This window comes from Anser anser, assembly GCF_964211835.1.
Source record: "Anser anser genome assembly, chromosome: 29".
Taxonomy (NCBI): Eukaryota; Metazoa; Chordata; class Aves; order Anseriformes; family Anatidae; genus Anser; species Anser anser.
Genome location: NC_139750.1, coordinates 1,531,165 through 1,550,440, shown reverse-complemented (window position 1 = coordinate 1,550,440; position 19,276 = coordinate 1,531,165). Strand labels below are relative to the sequence as shown.

The 19,276-nt window shown below is 54.1% G+C and overlaps 1 protein-coding gene and 1 long non-coding RNA gene across 2 annotated transcripts; one reads left to right on the top strand and one right to left on the bottom strand.

Moving 5' to 3' along the window:
• The first annotated feature begins 3,425 nt into the window (after positions 1 to 3,425).
• LOC310887894 lies at positions 3,426 to 6,173 on the top strand. Its single transcript, XR_014575786.1, has 3 exons — positions 3,426 to 3,564; positions 4,236 to 4,331; positions 5,027 to 6,173. It is a non-coding gene; the product is annotated as an uncharacterized lncRNA (long non-coding RNA).
• An 11,428-nt stretch (positions 6,174 to 17,601) lies between these two features.
• On the bottom strand, positions 17,602 to 18,950 carry LOC310887756 (olfactory receptor 14C36-like; the record flags this gene model as incomplete). Its single annotated transcript, XM_083813927.1, has 1 exon — positions 17,602 to 18,950. The coding sequence occupies exon 1, from the start codon at positions 18,517 to 18,519 to the stop codon at positions 17,602 to 17,604; it is 918 nt and encodes a 305-aa protein (XP_083670053.1). The 5' UTR covers positions 18,520 to 18,950.
• Between the last annotated feature and the right edge of the window lie 326 nt (positions 18,951 to 19,276).

The window sequence follows — 19,276 nt, the reverse complement described above, 5'->3', positions numbered from 1 at the left end:
CGGGCACTGGGCTGTGCTGGGAGGGTGACAGGTGGGGTGAGGGGGAGATCTGCAGCCCTAAAAGAGTGCTGCAGGAGGAGAAAGGCACGTTGTCCCTTTGGCCTCTCCTGCAGCTCCTGTGGGAGCAAAAGCACAAATGCAACGTCTCTCACCCTCCTTTGTCCCCAGAGTACACAGGGTTCAGGCTGGTGAACGGCAGCACAGCGTGTGCGGGCAGGGTGGAGGTTGATGTGCTGGGGACGTGGGGGACCCTCTGTGCCTCCCGCTGGGACCTCTCGGACGCCCACGTTCTCTGTCGGCACCTCGGCTGTGGCTTTGCTGAGTCCATTCCTGGAGGAGGGCATTTTGGGAGAGGAACCGGCCCCGTCTGGAGAGACTCGTTCCACTGTGACGGGACTGAAGACCACCTGGGGCAGTGCCCGGTGACTGCCCTGGGGGCCTCGCAGTGTTCCCACGAGAACGCTGCTGCTGTCATTTGCTCAGGTGAGTGCTGGGCAGTGCTGCAAAGTCCATTTGCCCCTGGTGTGTGACACGGCCACCCAGAGCTGGGGACCCCATGGCAGCGCCTGGCTGAATTTCTGCTCTCACCAGGCCCGGCTCGCCCCATGTCCCTGCGGCTGGTGGGCGGAGGGAGCCGGTGGGACGGGCGCGTGGAGGTCTTCTAGCACGGGACGTGGGGCAGAGTCCTGGATGAGCAGTGGGACATGCAGGAGGCCAGCGTGGTGTGCCAGCAGCTGCAGTGCGGAGAGGCAGAGGCAGCCTACACCCCTGTGAGGGCTGAGCGAGGACTGGGCCCCGTGGGGCTGCACGGGGTGCGGTGCACAGGGCATGAGGCTGACCTGAGCCTCTGCAACACCTCCCTGCCTGAGAGCCCACCATCAGCAGGAATCATGGAGGACGTGGGGGCCGTGTGCCGGGGTGAGTGGTGTTGCACGTCCCCCAGGTGTGGGGCTGGGCAGGCAGCCAGCCCCTGATGGCCGGGGCTTCTCCCCGCTGCAGGGAGCCGGCGGGTCCGGCTGGCGGATGGGGCCGGGCGCTGTGCCGGGAGAGTGGAGATCTACTACCAGGGGCGCTGGGGCACCGTCTGCGACGACGCCTGGGACCCGGCCGATGCCACCGTCGTTTGCCGCCAGCTGGGCTGCGGAGGGGCCCTGGAGGCAGCCGGCTCCGCTCGGTTCGGGGAGGGCTCTGGGCAGATCTGGCTGGATGGCGTCAACTGCTCCGGGGCCGAAGCTGCTCTCTGGGACTGCCCTGCTGAGGCCTGGGGGCAGCACGACTGCGGGCACAAGGAGGACGTGGGAGTCGTCTGCTCAGGTCTGTGCTGTGGGCGGGGCTGGGAGCTGGGGACAGTGGGACTGGGGTGAGGGTAGAGCCAGTTAGAGCCAAGGATGTCAGTGGCTAATGTCCAAGACCATCCTTGCGACCTTTCCTCCTTCCAGAGTTCATGGCCCTGGGGCTGGAGAACAGCGACGGCTGCTCCGGGCGCCTGCAGGTTTTCTACAACGGGACGTGGGGCAACGTTTGCTCCAACTCGATGACTACCGAGACGGTGTCGCTGGTATGCAAGGAGCTGGGCTGTGGGAATGAAGGGTACCAGGAAATCACCTCAAAGTATGCCAAGCTGTCTGACACCGCGTGGCTGGATCATGTGGAGTGTGGGAAGAGCAACAGCTCCTTCTGGCAGTGTCCCTCTGCTCCCTGGCATCCGCAGTCGTGTGATGACCTCCGAGAAGAGGCCCACATCACCTGCAATGGTAAATCTGAGCCATCAGGGCACCAGGTCCTGCTCCCCACTGGGTATGGTCAAATGCAGAGAAGGAACCCAGAGGGGCTTTGACTTCCTGCATTAGATGCTGTTGCTGCTGGTGGCACAAAGGTGACTTCAGGTCTCAGAGCCACCCGCGTGCACCAGCAGCAGTTAACAGCCGGGTTGCCAGCAGCCCCTGGGGGATACAGAGGCATCTCCAGGCAAGGTCTCAGAGGAGACCATGCAGGGCTTGCAGGAGTCCTCCATCCACGGACAGCCTCCTGCTGCTCTGTGAAGCAGGGACCCTGTGGGGATGCGCATTCAGGTCCCCCTTCAGTGACGTTTGTGTCCCCTGCATGAACGGGGTTCTGCTGCTGCCCTGACCCAGGCAGCATGGGGACGTGCGAGCAGAGGTCAGCCCAGCTCTCTTCTGCACGACCCCCAAAGCAGTCCCTTCAGCCCAACTTCTCTTTCCTTTGGGACATGGACAGAAAGGCCACAGGTGGTTGCATGCCCCAACGCCACGAGGTGCACAGGTAGGGAGCTGCCCCTTCATGTCCCCCCCTCACCTGGCAGGGCTGTCCCAGCTGTCCCGGTGCAATGGGAGGTCACTGCCTCCCCAGACAGGGAGAAGATCCGCACCGTGGGAGGCGAGGACGGCTGCTCGGGCAGAGTGGAGGTCTGGCAGCGCGGCGCCTGGGGGACGCTGTGTGACAATGCCTGGGACATGCGGGATGCCCAGGTGGCATGCAGGCAGCTGGGCTGTGGCCCCGCGGTCTACGCCCTGGGCCAGGCTGCCTTTGGAGAGGGGACGGGCCCCATCTGGCTGATGGAGTGCAGGGGGACAGAGCTGTCTCTGCAGGACTGCTGGACCCAGCCAGGGGACAGCGGTGCCTGCCAGCATAAGGCAGATGCAGCTGTGCATTGCTCAGCTGAGCAGTGGGGCTGGGAGACATCGCTGGGGGCTTGGCAAAGAGCTGCCTTGGGCGTCTCCAATGCTGGAGCTTCCTCCCCACCAGCTCTGCCCATCCCAGAGGGGACAGCCCCTCTCTGCCTGGCCCTGCACCCTGGGGACATCCATGTCCCCAGTGCGGGCCCGAGCAAGGGTGTCCCTGCAGAGTGGGAGGCTGGTGGTGGGTGGGTAGCAGCCTCTGTGGGGCTGGATGTCCCCGCACATCCCCTGGGCTGCCTGCACATTCCTGTGAGCAGCCGAGAGCAGTGGTGCTGTGCCCTGTCCCTGCCACCCTGCCCAGCCCCGCAGGAGGGACAATTCAGGTGGCACATGTTGGGGCCGTCTGCCAGGGAGGCTGCCTGGTACCGCAGCCCCAGCCTCTCAGCCTGGCTCTCCTTCTCCTCCCCTGCAGCTGCACCCAGGACAGCAACACCCCCCCCACGAGCAGGTAAGTTGTTCTTCCCCTGGGGCTGGGTCTGCCCATGGCCAGGCTGTGACCCACAGCCAGGGGAAGGGGTCCCTGCTGGGCTGTGAGACTCCCAGGAAATCGAGGGATCTGGGGGAAGTCTTTGATGTACCCAGAAGGGTGGGAGCTGCCCCATCACCCAGCCCTTTCCCCCCAGCACCTGCATCCCCTGCTGCCTTGTGTGGTCAGGATTGGCATGTCCTGCCCCCAACCTCTCCCTTGCCTGATGCTGCCCCTCCCATGTTCCTGCCCATGCAGTTCCCCCCCGGGGCCCTCTGACCACCACCAGTGAGAGACTCTCGGTGCCTGTCATCATCTGCATCATCCTGGGGGCCCTCCTCTGCCTGCTCCTGGCCCTCCTGGCTGGGCAGGTGCGAAGTGCCAGGGCTCGGCGCAGAGGTGGGTCCTTCCCCAGTGGTCCTGGTGGGGAGATACCTCCTGGCAGGGCTGGGTGTGCTGGGGGTGTTGGTGTCCTGGGGCACAGAAACAGAGCTATGTGCTGCCTCCTGCCCCATGTGCTGCCCCACTGACTGACAGACCATGGGGCACTAGCAGCAAGGGGTGGAGAGAGCCCAGACCCTGGGGCATCAGTCCTGGGGTGAGAAGAGAAATGTGAGAGCTGGGCTGGGGGAGACAGGGAGGATGCACTGCTGGCAGTGCTCTGGGCAGCACTGGCAGGAGGAGCGTGGGGCAGCGGGGTCCATCAATGTGGTTCCAGCAACCCCCCATCAGGGCACGGGCTGTGCTATTGACGCGTGGGGCAGAGATGGAGCAGCTCCATGGGGAGGGGAAATGCGGGAGCTGGTGCAGGGTCTGCACTGGGACGTGACCCCAGGAACAAAGCGGCACAAGGGCTGTCTCCAGAAGGATGGTGCGAGGCTGACGCTGCCCCAGACCATCTCCATGGGGATGCTGCCATCCCCGGGGTTGTGGCTGCAGTGCCAACACAACACAGTGGGGCTGTGCTGTGGGGACAACCCTGTGCTGGCCCAGGGAATGGGGCTGGGGGAGCCCAGTGGGGTCCCATCCCTCTCTGCCCATCCCCAGACCAGCCCTGCCTCTGTCCCCAGGCTCTGGGAGAACTGGGGAGCCCTTCCCTGAGGCCGTGTATGAGGAGATCGCTTACAGCCTGACATGGGAGAAGCAGCCAAGGTTCAGTCTCTCAGGTGGGTGCAGGTCCCTGTGGGGGCACATCTGCAGGGCCCTTTCTCCCTGCCCCAGACCAGGGTTGTCCCCTGAAGCTCCTGCTCATGGTTCCTGAAATGGTTGGGCCGTGAGGTCTGTGGGAGAGCATCCAGGTGCTGGTCCCCACAGAGGAGCTTCCTCCCCACCAGCTCTGCCCATCCCAGAGGGGACAGCCCCTCTCTGCCTGGCCCTGCACCCTGGGGACATCCAAGGGCTGAGTGAAGGGGCTGTCTTAGGGCAGGTCTGGGAGCCTCTCTGAAAAATGCCTCGTGCCAAGGGAACTGGTCTCCTCCCCACGGTGCCCATCCACAGCAGTGCTGACCACAAGTCAGGGCAGCAGGGCTCATCCCAGAGCACCGCTGCAGCTCTCTGCAGGCTCCTCTTCAGAGGCGTCCCTGACCTGGCTGCAGCCCTACCCCAGGCACAGTGAGGAGGAGGATGGTCTGGAGCCACCCCAGGGATCAGAGCTGGGGTGGGGGGAGAAAGAGCTCCATCTCTCCTGCCTGCAGACCGACAGACAGCGGTGCCACTGAGTGCCATCATCAGAGCTGGAAGGACGAGGGCTCTGCTTTGGCCCTGACACCAGCAGCATGTCAGCCCTGTGACCCCGCACACCCTCCCATCCTCTGCTCTGCACGACATCCCTTCTCACTGCCACCACCTACTCTCGTTTCAGATGTCCCTGTCCTGCCCGGAGGTGACCCAGCAGATGGCTACGATGATGCTGGGGAGGTGTCTGACCCTGGGGAGGATCCTGTCCCTGGGCAGGGGGACTGGGAAGTGCCCAGGATACCAGAGGAAGGAGATGGGCCCAGGGATGCAGCCACAGGTGAGAGGGCAATGCAGCGCTGCCGCTTCCTAGGTGACAACCCCAGGGCCAGACAGGTCCATGCTGTATCGAGAGCCTGATCACCCGACATGGAGAACCTGCCCTGGGATATTTCCGGGGGCCTGGAGAATGGGCTGAATGTCTCAGAGCTGGCGAGGAGGAGGAAGGTGATGTACAGCCCCGAGGGGCACCCTACAGACCCAACCACAGCAGCCTGCCTTGATGCTTACAGGGGGAAGCCTGCACTCCCAGAGAAGTACTGGGGACCCTGGAGCTGAGGGAGACACCTCGTCCCCCTTCCCGGGAAGCATGGGCTATGACGATGCTGAAGAGGTGTCTCTGGCATGTCCCCACGAGGACACCCAGGATGTGTCACTGGAGCCCCATGCACAAGGGTCCCAGAGCCCCAGGCCAGCAGAGCCCAGCCCTGCCCAGCAGCTGGGTGCAGCCGGGAGGGAGGAGAGCTCAGTGCCACTGGGAGAGCTGTGAGCACCAGGGAACGGTCTCCCTTTTCCAGCAGGTAGCAGACACACATGGGTATTTCCCCTCTTGGTATTCCTCTGTTTTTATGCTGTGTGTTGGCAAATGTTAATATTAAAACCCTCTGGGGGCTTTGCCCCAGATCCAGTGCTTCCTTGCCCAGGTGTCGGGGTGTCTCTCTGAGGTTAACCAATTGGAGTAGAGCTCAAAGCTGTAATCGTGGGGAACGGGCATGTCTTGGGACCAGCGGGATAGGGGTCTGGCTGGGGGGATGCCAGAACCCCCAGTCCCTGGACAATATTCCTGCTGACGGAGACATTTCCATCCCGCCAGCCACAGGCAGTTTCCAGCAAAAGTGGCTCTGTGTGATGCCTCATGATGTACTCGCTGGTAGCACCCATCTTCTACAGCCTTGGGCCCCCAAGGAGCCCAAGGATGCCTGCCCAGCACCCACAGACAGAGTAACCTCTCCTGCAGGATCTAAGTGGAGAGAAGGGTTGGACCCCTGGCAGGAACTGGCACCCAAACTGCCCTCCCTGATCCTGCTGGTAGGTCCTCCCCAGCTCTTCCCCAGCAGACTCCTCTGCTGCAGCCTGAGAGATGCTTTTGGTAGTGGGGTGGTGGGCTGCAGGGGCTGCTGGATGGTCTGGAACATCTGTTTAATCCCTTTGGGTCAGCTGTCCTGGCTGTGTCAGGGACACCTTCCTCAAAATCAGGTTGCTCAAAGCCCCATCCAGCCTGGCCTTGAAGGCTTCCAGGGATGGGGCACCATCCGACAACCTTTCTGGGCAACCTGCTCCAGTGCCGCACCACCCTCAGAGTAAATGATTTCTTCTGAATATCTAATTTCAATCTACCTTCTTTGAGTTTAAAGCCATTACCCCTTGTCCTATTACTACATCTTCTAATAAATTGCCTCTCCAGCTTTCCTTTAGGCCCCCTGTAGCTACTGGAAGGTTACTCTAAGTTCTTCCCAGGGCCTTCTGTTCTTAATTCCCCACTTCTCCCTCTTCATAGGAGAGATGCTCCAGCCCTCTTACCGTTTTTGTGGCCATCCTCCGGACTTTCTCCAACATGTTCATGTCTTTCTAATGTTGGGGGCCCCAGAGTTGAACACAGTATTTTAAGTGGGGTCTCACAAGTGCAGAAGAGAGAGTGAGAATCACCTCCCCTGACCTGCTGGCTATGCTTATTCTGATGCAGTCCAGGATTTTGCTTTCAGGGCTACAAGTGCATATTGCCTGTTCGTGTTGAGTTTTTCAAGCACCAACACCCCCAGGATCCTCTCCACGAGGCTGCTCTCACTCCCTTCTCCACCCAGCTTGCATTTATGCACAGGACTTCTTCAACCCATGTGTGGGACTTTACACTCAGCCTTGTTGAAGTTCATGGGTTTCACACAGGCCTGTCATGGCCCCTCTAGATGACACCCCTTCCCTCCAGCATGTCAACCTCACCACACTGCTTGCTGTCATCAGCAAATTTGCTGAGGGTGCACTTGATCCCACTGCCCATGTCACCAACAAAAATGTGAAATAGTGCCGGTCCCAGTACCAACCCCTGAAGAACACCTTTTGTAACTGATCTCCATTTGGACATTGGTCTGTTGACCACAACCCTTTGAGTGTGACCATCCAGACAATTCCTTATATCCACTGAGTGGACAACTGTCAGATCCATGTCTCTCCAGTTTAGAGACAGGAATGCCACATAGGATGTGTCAAATACTTTGCACAACTCAGGTAGATGGCATCAGTTACTCTTCTCTTACCCACAAACAATGTAACCTTATTGCAGTAGGCCAACAGATTTGTCAGGCACGATCTGCCCTTAGTGAAGACATGTTGGCTGTCACCAATCACCTCTTTGTCATGTGCCTTAGCAGAGTTTCCAGAAGGATCTGTTCCATGATCTTGATGGGCTCAGAGGTGGGTTTGACTGGGCTAGAGTTCCCTGGGCCTACTTTTATTTCCTTTTAAAAAGTGGGGGTTATGTTCTCTGTTTTACAGTCAGTAGAAACTTCACCAGACAGCCACCACTTTTCAAATATTATGAGTAGTGTCTTTGCAACTTCATCTGCCAGTTCCCTCAAGACTCTGGGATTCATCTCACCTGGTCCCATGGACTTGTGCACCTTCAGATTCCTTAGATACTCCCGAACCTGATCTTCTGCAATAAGTGGTTCTTCTCTCTCCCAGTCCCTGCCTTTGCTTTCTGGGATTTGGATGGTGTGGCTAGAGCTCTTCCAGTGAAGACTGAGGCAAAGAAGTCATTGCGTACCTCAGTCTTCTCCATACCCTGGGTAACCAGGTCTCCTGTTTCCTTCTGGAGAGGGTCCATGTTTTCCCTAGTCTTCCTTTCATTACTGACATACTTATAGAAACCCTTCTTGTTGCCCTTGAACTTCCTGTCTAGATTCAATTCTACCAGGGCCTTAGCTTTCCTGATTTGATCCCTGGCAGCTCAGGCAATGTCCCTGTATTCCTCTCAGTTTACCTGTCCTTGCTTCCATTTTCTGCAGCCTTCTGTGGTGGTTTTACTCAGGTAGGCATCTGAGCTCCAGCACAGCTGCTCTATCACTCCCCCTCCTCAAAGGCAAAGGGGGAGAAAATATGATGAAACCGGCTCAAAGGTTGTGATAAGGACAGGGAGATCGCTCAATAATTATCATCATGGGCAAAACAGACTCAGAGTAGGAAGATATTAAAATTTACTGTCTATTACTAACAAGCTAGAAAAATGAGAAACAAAGGAAAGAAACACAAAACATCTTCCCCCCATCCACCCTCTTTTATCTCCTCTGCTTAAGCGGCGCAGAGGAATGGGGGAATGGGGCCTATGGTCAGTCTATAGCACTTCGTCTCCACCGCTCCTTCTCAGTCACTCTCTGCCCGTGCTCTAAAGTTGGGTCCCTCCCATGGGATGCTGTCCTTGTTGAACTGATCCTGAGTGGGCTTCCCACAGGAAGCAGCTCTTCAAGAACTGCTCCAGATATGGGTCCGTACCACAGGGTCCAGTCATCAGGAGCAAATTGCCCCAACCTGGGTCCCCCGTGGGCAGCAGCTCCTGCCAGGTCACCTGCTCCTGCATGGGCTCCTCTCCACAGGCTACAGCTCTGGCCTGGAATCTGCTCCAGTGGAAGTCTTCCACAGGCCGCAGCCTCCTTCAGTGCAGGTCCATCTGCTCGACCGTGGTCTCCTCCATAGGCTGCAGCATGGAGATCTGCTCCATCATGGTACATATGGAGCCCCAGGGGGACAACCTGCTCCACCACGGTCCTCGAGACAGGCTGCAAGAGAACTTCTGCAGAAGGGGGAGAACATCCTCCCCCTCCTTCTTTGCTGACCTTGGCCTCTGCAAGGCTCTTTCTCACTCCTCTCTCTCCCAGCTGCTGTTGAGCAGCAGGTTTTTTGTTTGTTTGTTTGTTTGTTTTGTTTTTGTTTGTTTGTTTGTTTGTTTTTCCCTTTCTTAAGTATGACCTCAGAAAGGAGCAAACAACATCACTTATTGTCTTGGCTCTGGACAGTGGCAAGCCCCTTATCTAACGTGGGACAGCTTCTGGCTTCTCCTCACAGAAGCCCCTCCTGAAGCCCCCCACTAAAAAAAAACCAACCTTGCCATGTAAACCCACTACACCTTCTTTTTTGTGTTTGAGTTTGGCCAGCTTCTCCTTGATCATCCATGCAGATCACCTGTCATTTTTGCCTGACTTCCTCTTTGCTGGGATGCATCACTCCTGAGCTTGGAGAAGGTGATCCTTGAAGAATAGCCAGCATTCCCGGACCCCTTTTCTCTCCAGGGCTTTGTCCCATGATACTCCACAAAACAGATCAATGAAGAGGCCATAATCTGTCCAGGGTTGGGAGCTTATTCTGTGCCCTCTGACCTGCCTGAGAGATGCTGGACTCCACCAGTTCATGGTCACTGCAGCCAAGGCTGCCCTTCAGCTTCACATTCCCCACCAGCTTCTCATTGCTGCTGAGAATGAGGTCCAGCATAGCACTGGGTACTTCAGAGTAAATGAAATCTATCCAAGTGAACTCCAAATGAGCCGGGTCCAGCCAGACCAAGTATACTGGGTAAAATCTTGAGATGCAGCCAGAGGAGCACAGCTGGAGCTGGGATGTAGAAAGCTTCAGCTCATTTGAGACAGTGGGGCCTGTCTTGTTGGAGGCTGAGGGGAGCAGAGAAATCCGCATGTCCTTCCAGACACGATTCCTCCTTCCAGCATGGGAGGTGCACAGGGGCCTCTTCTGGTAGCCAAGGGCAGCAAGTGTCCATGACTCCTCCCGCATGTTGGACTTCCACTGCAGGAGAAGCATTTCTTCTGCCTCTGCCCTAGCTGGAAATGCAGAAGAGGGCAACCCAGTGGACACAGCTGTTTGTGCTTGTGCTGCTGAGGACAAGAGATATGCATCCCGGTCTACCTTAGGAGCCTCACACTGAAACATAGGTGCAAGGGGTCTATGTCCAAGCCTGATACATGGACTCCTCATCCCGGTGGTGATGTTCAAGGAAGAGGAGCACTCTTTTGTCTTTACCCTGCAAGGCAGTGCATAGCAGCTGTCCCAGTTCATGTCTTTTCTACCTCCTGTAGCCACTGCCAATGGAGGACAGTCACCTTGAAGGACTATGCCATGCTCTTCTGATCCATGCAGAGGTTTCAGATACCCAGAAGTATCGGAAATAGCCCCAGAAACCAATATCCAGGTTAACCCATCCATTTTTATTCACAGACTGTCATCCACATCATACTTCTCCTCCAGCCGGAGTTCACCCTTCCCACATCATTGTTTTGCCAAGGACCCCCCTGTACAGTGGGCTGCATCAGCTCAGTACTTTGGCAACTTGATTGTACACGTTTGTGGTGGTTTTACTCGGGTGAGCGGCCGAGCTCCACCACAACCGCTCACTCACTCCCCCTCCTCAAAGAGGAATGGGGAGCAAATACGATGAAAAGGGCTCAAGGGTTGAGATAAGGACAGGGAGATCACGCAGTAATTATTGTGACGGGCAAAACAGACTCAGCATAGGGAGATAGTAAGATTTATTGCCTATTACTAACAAGCTAGAGAAGTGAGAAACAAAGGAAAGAAACCAAAAGCACCTTCCCCCCCATCCACCTTCTTCCACCTCCTCCCCCCGAGCAGCGAAGGGGAACGGGGGAATGGGGGTTATGGTCAGTCTATAGCGCTTCTTCTCCGCTGCTCCTTCTCGGTCACTCTCGTCCCCTGTGCTGTGGGGTCCCTTCCACGGGATGCAGTCCTTGCTGAACTGATCCAGCGTGGGCTTCCCACAGGCAGCAGCTCTTCAAGAACTGCTCCAGGTATGAGTCCGTACTACGGGGTCCATCACTCAGGAGCAAATTGCTCCAACCTGGATCCCCCACGGTCAGCAGCTCCTGCCAGGTCACCTGCTCCTGCGTGGGCTCCTCTCCACGGGCAGCAGGTCCGGCCCGGAATCTGCTCTGGCAGGGGTCTTCCACAGGCCGCAGCCTCCTTCAGTGCAGGTCCACCTGCTCCACCGTGGTCTCCTCCACGGGCTGCAGGGTGGAACCCTGCTCCACCGTGGTAGTCCATGGACTGCAGGGGGACAGCCTGCTTCACCATGGTCCTCACCACAGGCCACAGGGGACTTCTGCTCCGGCGCCTGGAGCACCTCTCCCCCTCCTTCTTCACTGACCTTGGCGACTGCAAGGCTGTTCCTCACTCCTCTCACTCTCCCAGCTGCTGTGTGGCACAGCATTTTTTTTTTTCGCTGTCTTAAATATGCTCTCACAGAGGCGCAAAACAACATCAGTTATTGGCTCAGCTCTGGTCAGCAGTGGGGCCCTTACCTAACATGGGGCAGCTTCTAGATCCTTCTCACAGAAGCCACCCCTATGGCCCCCTGCTACCAAAACCTTGCCACGTAAACCCACTACAATGTTGCATCTGGGCCATGTCCATGGTGAGTGAGGATGGACAGAAGTTCCTTTCCTCTTCTTGCCTCCCACAAGGCTGTCTCATCTGGAGAAAATATCAGCTGATGAGCTAGTGCCTTCAGAAAAATTTGACTCTCCAGAAACCTTCAGAGAAGTATCCCCATCAGTCAAAGATTTCATGCAGCGAAGATCTGCATAGGTTGTGTTTGCTGGAATTTGGGATGCAGACAGTCCTATAATTGTGATCCCTGTTGAACTAAAGCAGCCCTGTGTTTCAATTCTCTTCTCCTGTGTTGAGGAAGGATGTAGGCAGCTGGCACTGAGCAAACCAGAATCTTTGTAAGGAAGCCTCAGAAACCTGGGGTACAAAAAGGATTAAAAGCTTTATTTAATCACCCCTGGAGATTTTATTTCACTTAATTGCTTTGATTAAGGTACTCATTCATGGTGCCAATTTATTCCTTCAATGTGAGAATGTTGTTTGATATGTTACACCAAGGGTATATGATACTCTTCAATATACTAGAAATATAGAGAAATTTGTTATATATATTCTTTAGAGGCCTTGACATGATAGCATGCAATATATATATAACTACAAACTTTTTAATAAACTTTTATAGCTATAATTTTTGTTCTTCTTGTTGTTTTTATACACATAAAGGATTTCATTTGTCATGTTCTGTTCTTTGATATTCCTCATCACACAAGGGAAGAGCTACTAATGTCATCTACCTGGACTTCTGTAAAGCCTTTGACGTGGTTTCCTGCGACATTCCTACCACTTCCCTGAGGAACGTGGTTTTGAAGGATTTACTGTTATTTGGACAAAAGATAGAAACATCCAACAAGTTGCAGTCAACAGCTTATGGTCCAAGTAGAAATCAGTAAGGAGTGTCTGTGTTGAGACCTATACATTAATATCTTCATTAACAAAGTGGAGAGTAAGTGTAAGTACGCCCTAAGCTAGCTTGCTGATGACACCAAGCTGAGTGGTGCAGTTGGTATGCCAGTGGGAGGGGATGTCATTCAGAAGAACCTGGAAAGATTGGAGAGGTGGGCCTGTGTCAACCTCCTGAAGTTCAACAAGGAGAAGTGCAAGGTGCTGCACCTGGGTCAGGGAAATAAAAACTATCATTATGGTTTGGGGGATGAATGGATTGAGAACAGCCGTGCTGAGAAGGACATGGGTGTATTGGTGTTTGAACACTTGGACGTGAGCTGGCAGGGTGCGCTTGAAGCCCAGAAAACCAAACATATCTTGGGCTGCATAAAAAGAAGAGGGAACAGCAGGTCGAGGCAGGTGATCCCCCCTCAACTCTGCTCTTGTGAGACCCCACCTGCCTTGCTGCATCCTGTTCTGGGGCCCCCCGTGCAAGAAAGACATAGAGCTTTTAGAGTGGCTACAGTGGAGGGCAATGATCAGAGGGAAGAAATAGCTCTCCTACAAAAAAAGGCTGTGAGTGATGCAGTTGTTCAACCTGGAGAAGAGAAGGCTTCAGACAGACTTATTGATTCCTTTCAGTGTTTCAAGGCAGCTTATGAGAATGACAGGGTTTGTATTTATTTATTTATTATTATTATTTTTTTAATCATGGCCCAGAGTGACAGGACAAGTTTGGAAAAGTCTGGTGTCAGGAGAAATGATGCAAGTCCTAGGGGATCAATGAGAGAAATGGTGTGAGGTTGGGAAGTGAGGAGCAAGGTTGCCTGTACAGCGTCAAACTTCTACCTGTCCAGACCTCCTTGAGAGACTCTTAGGGCTTTCTGTGTCTTAATAAGCCCCAAGGTGTAGTTGGTGACAATTTTATCACCTTCAGCTCCTGAGAGCAGACTGATGAAATCTCTCAGAAAACCCAAGTCAGAAGCCAAAGTCCAAAGTTCTTCAAAGCACTGATTGGTCCCACTGAGGGTATTACTGACAAAGCCCCATGAACTCTTTAGGACAGGTAATTGGAGGCCATGATTACAGGAAGGCCAAGGCCCTGTGCAGGTGGTTCTGAGGCTAAGAAAATCTTGTGTTTTTTTCATATAGCAGAAAGGTGAAGTCCTGCTGCCAGGCCTGGGCAGAGAGCTCCTGTCCTCATATGGGGCTCTGGGCTCTTCCGCAGGCAGTGGGATGTGGGGTATGCAGTGCCAAGTGAAAGACAATGGTTTGATATCTGGCCTCCGTCACAAGGTGCAAAGAGGAGATGAGGCCCCAGTTGTACTGTCTTGTTACAGTACAATGTCTCCTCACTGGCCTTGGTGGCAGAGAGCTGCCGTAGCCAAAGGGACAAGACCTTTGTTTTCTTGGCTAACTCTCTCCTTGCCAGTGCCCTTGTCCATCTCCACCGCTGGCTGTCCTATGATGTCCCACACCTGTCCCTGTTTCCCTGCAGGCTGCAAACATCCATCTTGCTTTCCTACCTTGCTCTAAGCTTGGCATTTCCATAGCTTCATTGATATCTCTACCTCCCTAGTGTTTCTCTCACATGCTGTTTCCAACTAACAAGAAAAGCTCCATCATCTTTCAAACTATCCTTCACAGAAGCATGCTAAATCATCCTTCTTGTTTCCTGTCATCTGACTAGACAGAAAGAACTTCACCATGATCTTCCAAGCCATGTGTCCTTCCTGCTGGCCTTTCAGCTCTTCAGAAAGACACAACTAAGCCACATGCCTGCTGTTCCCCAGTCATGTACTCAGGCACAAGACACTTGACAACCCACAGCCAAGGCTGCTACTGCGTGGGCCGTTCAGGTACTTGGGCAGAAGGCATCACACAAGCACCATGCCAGCCAGCTGCCTTCTGCTGGCCTGTGAGAGATGCTGGGAGATGTGAGCCTAAAAGCCCATCTGCCAGCCAGGAGGTGAGGGATGACCTGGCAGCTACTTCAGAAAGAGGGGACCTCCCAGTGCCTTGCCCAGCCATGCTCCTGCTGCTGGCCTCTCAGCTCCAGAGGCAGAAGTTACCTCACAGTCCCCACCAAAACCATATCTTTCCTACTGGATTCACAGCTTCTTATGCACAATCAACACCTTATAGGAACGTACCTACCGGGCAGCCTCCTTGACGCCCAACACCCACCAGATAAAAGCAGGTTGTTGTTTTTTTTTTTTTTTTTAATTGTTTTCATCCTACAAGGCCATGCATCTCCTGATGGCCTTTCAGCTTCTCTGATGGGCAGGAGAGCGCGTTCTGCAACCTCTATTTGGTAGTAGAGCAGAAATGACCTCAAAATAAATAATCATGCCATCTTCATGTCAGAGCGTTATCAGTTCCTTCTGCACTACTAAAATGACACACGCATACACCAGCCATGTGCCTGAAGGGGGCCTATCAGGCCCTCAGGCAGAAGTGCCCTGACACCCACCTGTACAGCCATGGGCCTCCTGCTGCCTCCTGATATCCTGAGGCACAGCTGACCTCAGCAGAGCATCCCCACCCATCTCCCCCTTGAGTCCTGTGACCTGACCAGATCCATGTCACCTCACCTGCCTCCTCCAAGACCAAGTGACTGCCGCAGGACCTCTCAAGCCCTTCTCAGCCTCATGGGGTCAAGCCACTTCAGTTTTGTGATAAGAGTGCAGGAATGAGGGATTTGAGGATTAGGAGTTCTTTTTGCATTCCATGTTTACAGATCAGACAGAGTCTTAGAGGGAGGCTTTCGTGTTCTGCTTTGGGTGGCCAGTCAGTGTTTAGTGTAAGGGCTAGACTTTTGGTTAGAGTTTTTGTTTGTTTATTTGTTTTTATGGTGTTTTACTGGGTGAGGGCTAGTGTTAAGGCTGGCAATCTAATGCTAGTGATTAAAGGCTAGGGATTAGTGAGAGTTAAGACTAACAGTTACAGGTAACATGGCTGGGGTTTGACTTCAAGGTAGGATTTGAGGATGGGGACTAGAGCAATGGATTCCTTCCAGGGTGACGGATAGTATTAGGAGTAGCTGTATGTTTTAAGGTTATTGGTTAGAAATATTAGCAGGACATAACATGAAGATTTTCCCAGTGAGTGTTGCAGAAGCAGCAGCCTTACCTGAACCTCTCTCACCTCCACCTAAGCTTTTCTTTCTCTTAGCAAAGCCCCTCTTCTCTGTCCCAAATCTCTCACTGTTATTCACCCAGCTTTCCCCTGGCCTCAACTAATGTGTCACCCTGTTGGGGGCAGCTTTCTGATGGCCTTTATGACCTCAGAGGCTCTGCCTCCCTGTTGTTGGCCAGCGAGATGCTGGGACAGAAGTGACCTCACAGCCAGCATCCACAGGGCTACAAGGAGCTGTTGTGCTCAGGAGGCCTCTTCCCAGCCCCCCCAGGAGCACCGGGTGCAGGGAATGCCCTGCACAATCCCTCAGGTACTCTGCCTGCCAACCAGCTCATGCTTCAGAAGGTCTCCCACACGTCCTGACTCACATTTCCCCATGCAGCCTTTAGCAACTCCAGGGCATCCTGAAGGAAATGTCCACTGCTGTGTGGAAAAGTGAATTAAGAACCGAATACATATTTTAGGAGAATGTTGAGAACTCTTCAGAGAAGGAGTTGCTGTGAAAGTCATGATGACTAGCATTGGTCATATCCATATCCAGTGAACAAGAGCCCAGCCCAGACTGCTCTGTGGTTCCCCCCGGCCTCTCCCAGGAAGCCAGCCCAGCCCATGTCCTCCCCAGCTCTCCACACCTCCCTGTCCTCTCCCCAACCCAGCCCAGCCCAGCAGAGCAGCCCAGGCTGGGATGGCCCCAAAGCAGCAAATGGAGAAGTGAAGGAGTGGAGGTCAGTGGCAGTGTCTCTGCTGCTGCCATCTGCAAATTACCTCACCTCTGCACCTGCTCCTTGTGGAAGGGACACACAAGGCTCACTGTGTCAAACTTATTTCCAATGTCAGGAGATGTTTTGGGCTGATTCACTCGAGACAGTTTATGAAATTTCACCAGAGGTGTAATAACTACTTCAGAAGACTGCTTTCCCGATGCCTTGTGCTTTCCTTGGAGTTGTAGAGCTCTCCTTTGCCTGTTCCCAGCCAGATTTAGTACTTTATCTCTGGGTTGCTCCACCTTGGACATGCTCGTGCACTGTGGGTGGGCTCCATGCCCTGCTGACTCTCTGACACACACTGTCCCTGCCAATCCCCTGGCCTCTCCTGACAGCTCCTGCTTCCTTCCAGAAAGAAGCCCGCCTGCCATCAGCCCAGTTGCATGCTGTGGACACAGGCTGGTGAAGTCACGATATCCATGGGTGCAGGGTAACAGCAGACAATTCCAGAATCAACCCTCCTGAATCAACCCTGACTAAATCCTGATCCTGGGACTCTAATCTCATCCCCATGAGCCCACAGAGAAACAAGCAAAGCAAGGAGCCTCCTTTGAGTCCATCCCTTTGAAATATCCATGAGAGCAGCTCTGGGAGAAGAGCTGAGCCTTCAGGCACTGCCCTCAGCACATCCCCTTTTATGCTGGAGATGCTGGTACATAGCCAGCTGTGCTAGAGAAGTGCCCCTGGCCTGTCCCTGCCTGTGGACACAGGACTGCCACACAGCAGCATGGTGAGCAAGCGGCAAGAGCAATCAGTCCTCACAGCAACACAAGGACTCTGAAGGAGAACATAAGAAGTGAAACGGAGAGCAGCTCGGGAAAGACCGAGCCCTGGGGCTCCCTGGCATTGCTGCTGTGCCAGGATTCTTTTTCCCTCCACCTCTGTATACAGCCAAGAGCCCCTGCAGCTCTACCACAGGTCTCTGAGGAAGAATCTCAGGCAAGCAAGTCACTGCAGGCGTCTTTCTTATATTTAAATACAAAGAGAGCCTGCTTCTTCATTTACACCAAGCTTCTGAGTCAAACAAAACAGAAAAACTTTTAAATAGAAGGGGATGAAGAAAAAACATACTTTGGAGAAAACACTACTGGAAGAAAATAAAGAAGAAATACACACACACCCCAAAAATAAAATAAAATAAAATAAAATAAAATAATAACAAAATCTGGACTTATAATGAGTTACATTATGATTAATATGCAGAAGATAATACGCAATTTATTTGTTCTGAAAATCATCCAGTCATCAATTTCCACACTGAATCTTTTAGCTCCTGATTCCTCATGCTGTAGATGACGGGGTTCACTGATGGAGGTACCACCGAGTACAGAACTGCCAGCAAAATATTCAGGGATGAGGAGGACATGGAGGGAGGCTTCAGGTAGGCAAATATGTCAGTGATGATGAACAGCGAGACCACGGCCAGGTGAGGGAGGCATGTGGAAAAGGATTTGTGCCGTCCACGCTGTGAGGGGATCCTCAGCACGGCCCTGAAGATCTGCACGTAGGACACCACAAGGAAAACAAAACAGCCAGATGCTAAAACAGCACTAACCACAAGAAGCCCAGCTTCTCTGAGGTAGGCATCTGAGCAGGAGAGCTTGAGGATCTGTGGAATTTCACTGAAGAACTGGTCCAGGGCATTGCCTTGGCAGAGGGGGAGGGAAAAGGTATTGGCAGTGTGCAGCACAGCATAGAGAAAAGTACTGCCCCAGACAGCTGCTGCCATGTTGACACAAGTTCTGCTGTCCATTATTGTCCCATAGTGCAGGGGTTTGCAGATGGCAACGTAGCGGTCATAAGCCATGACGGTGAGAATATAAAACTCTGCTGCTACAAACATAACAAAGAAGAAGACCTGGGTAGTGCAACCTGCATAGGAGATGGTCCTGGTGTCCCAGAGGGAATTGGCCATGGCTTTGGGGACAATGGTTGAGATGGAGCCCATGTCGAGGAGGGCGAGGTTGAGGAGGAAGAAGTACATGGGGGTGTGGAGGCGGTGGTCGCAGGCAACGGCTGTGAGGATGAGGCCGTTGCCCAGGAGGGCAGCCAGGTAGATGCCCAGAAAGATTCCAAAGTGCAGGAGCTGCAGCTTGCGCGTGTCTGCGAATGGCAGGAGGAGGAACTCATTGGGGAAGCTGCTGTTGGACATTTGCTGCCTCAGGGCATAGTTGGCTGTCCTTGGTGGGAAAGACAGGGAAAAGTTAGAGAGACATCTCTGAGCTAAACCAATATGTATTCTGTTTTATCGAAACCTCCTCAGCAAGACAGACTCCTACTTCCCTTTGAGGAAGATGTTCTTTTGCCTCGAGTTTCCCGTTTTACTTCCTAAGGGTACATAGGAACCAGAGAGATCTTCTCTGGGCTCATCCAGAATCAGTACTGCCCTAGACCAGCTGCTAAATACCACTGGGGATAGATCTCAGGTGCCCACTGGCCAGAGGCATCTGCCTATTTTGGGTGCTGAGCAGGACATCCAACAAACCTTCAGGAAAAAACGAAGGTGTTGTTGGTGTTGTATGCAGGCTAAAGAGTGTAGAGTAAAAATGTGAGGTTCCTCACAGACCTACAGATCCCTTTGAGTGTAATGGTCTAACAGCCTCAGTGACTGACACAACCTGACAACTCCATTAGCATTCCCCTGACTGCTATTCAGGGCAGGAAAGCGAAAGCAGAGACCCCAGATGGTGCCTTCCCTGCAGGTAATGCAGGAGTTGGCCTTCTCTGTCAAGAATCACACCCAGACTTATCTTGTGGGTGCTGTGGAGCTGTGAGCTGCCTACACCAGGCAGCAGCCTCTGGGCACCAGCAGGACCCTGCCCTGCCCTGCCCTGATGCGGAGGATCCTTCCACCACAGCTTCTCCCCACAGTGACCTGGGCAGCTCCCTGGGCAGGCTGAGTGCTGAGC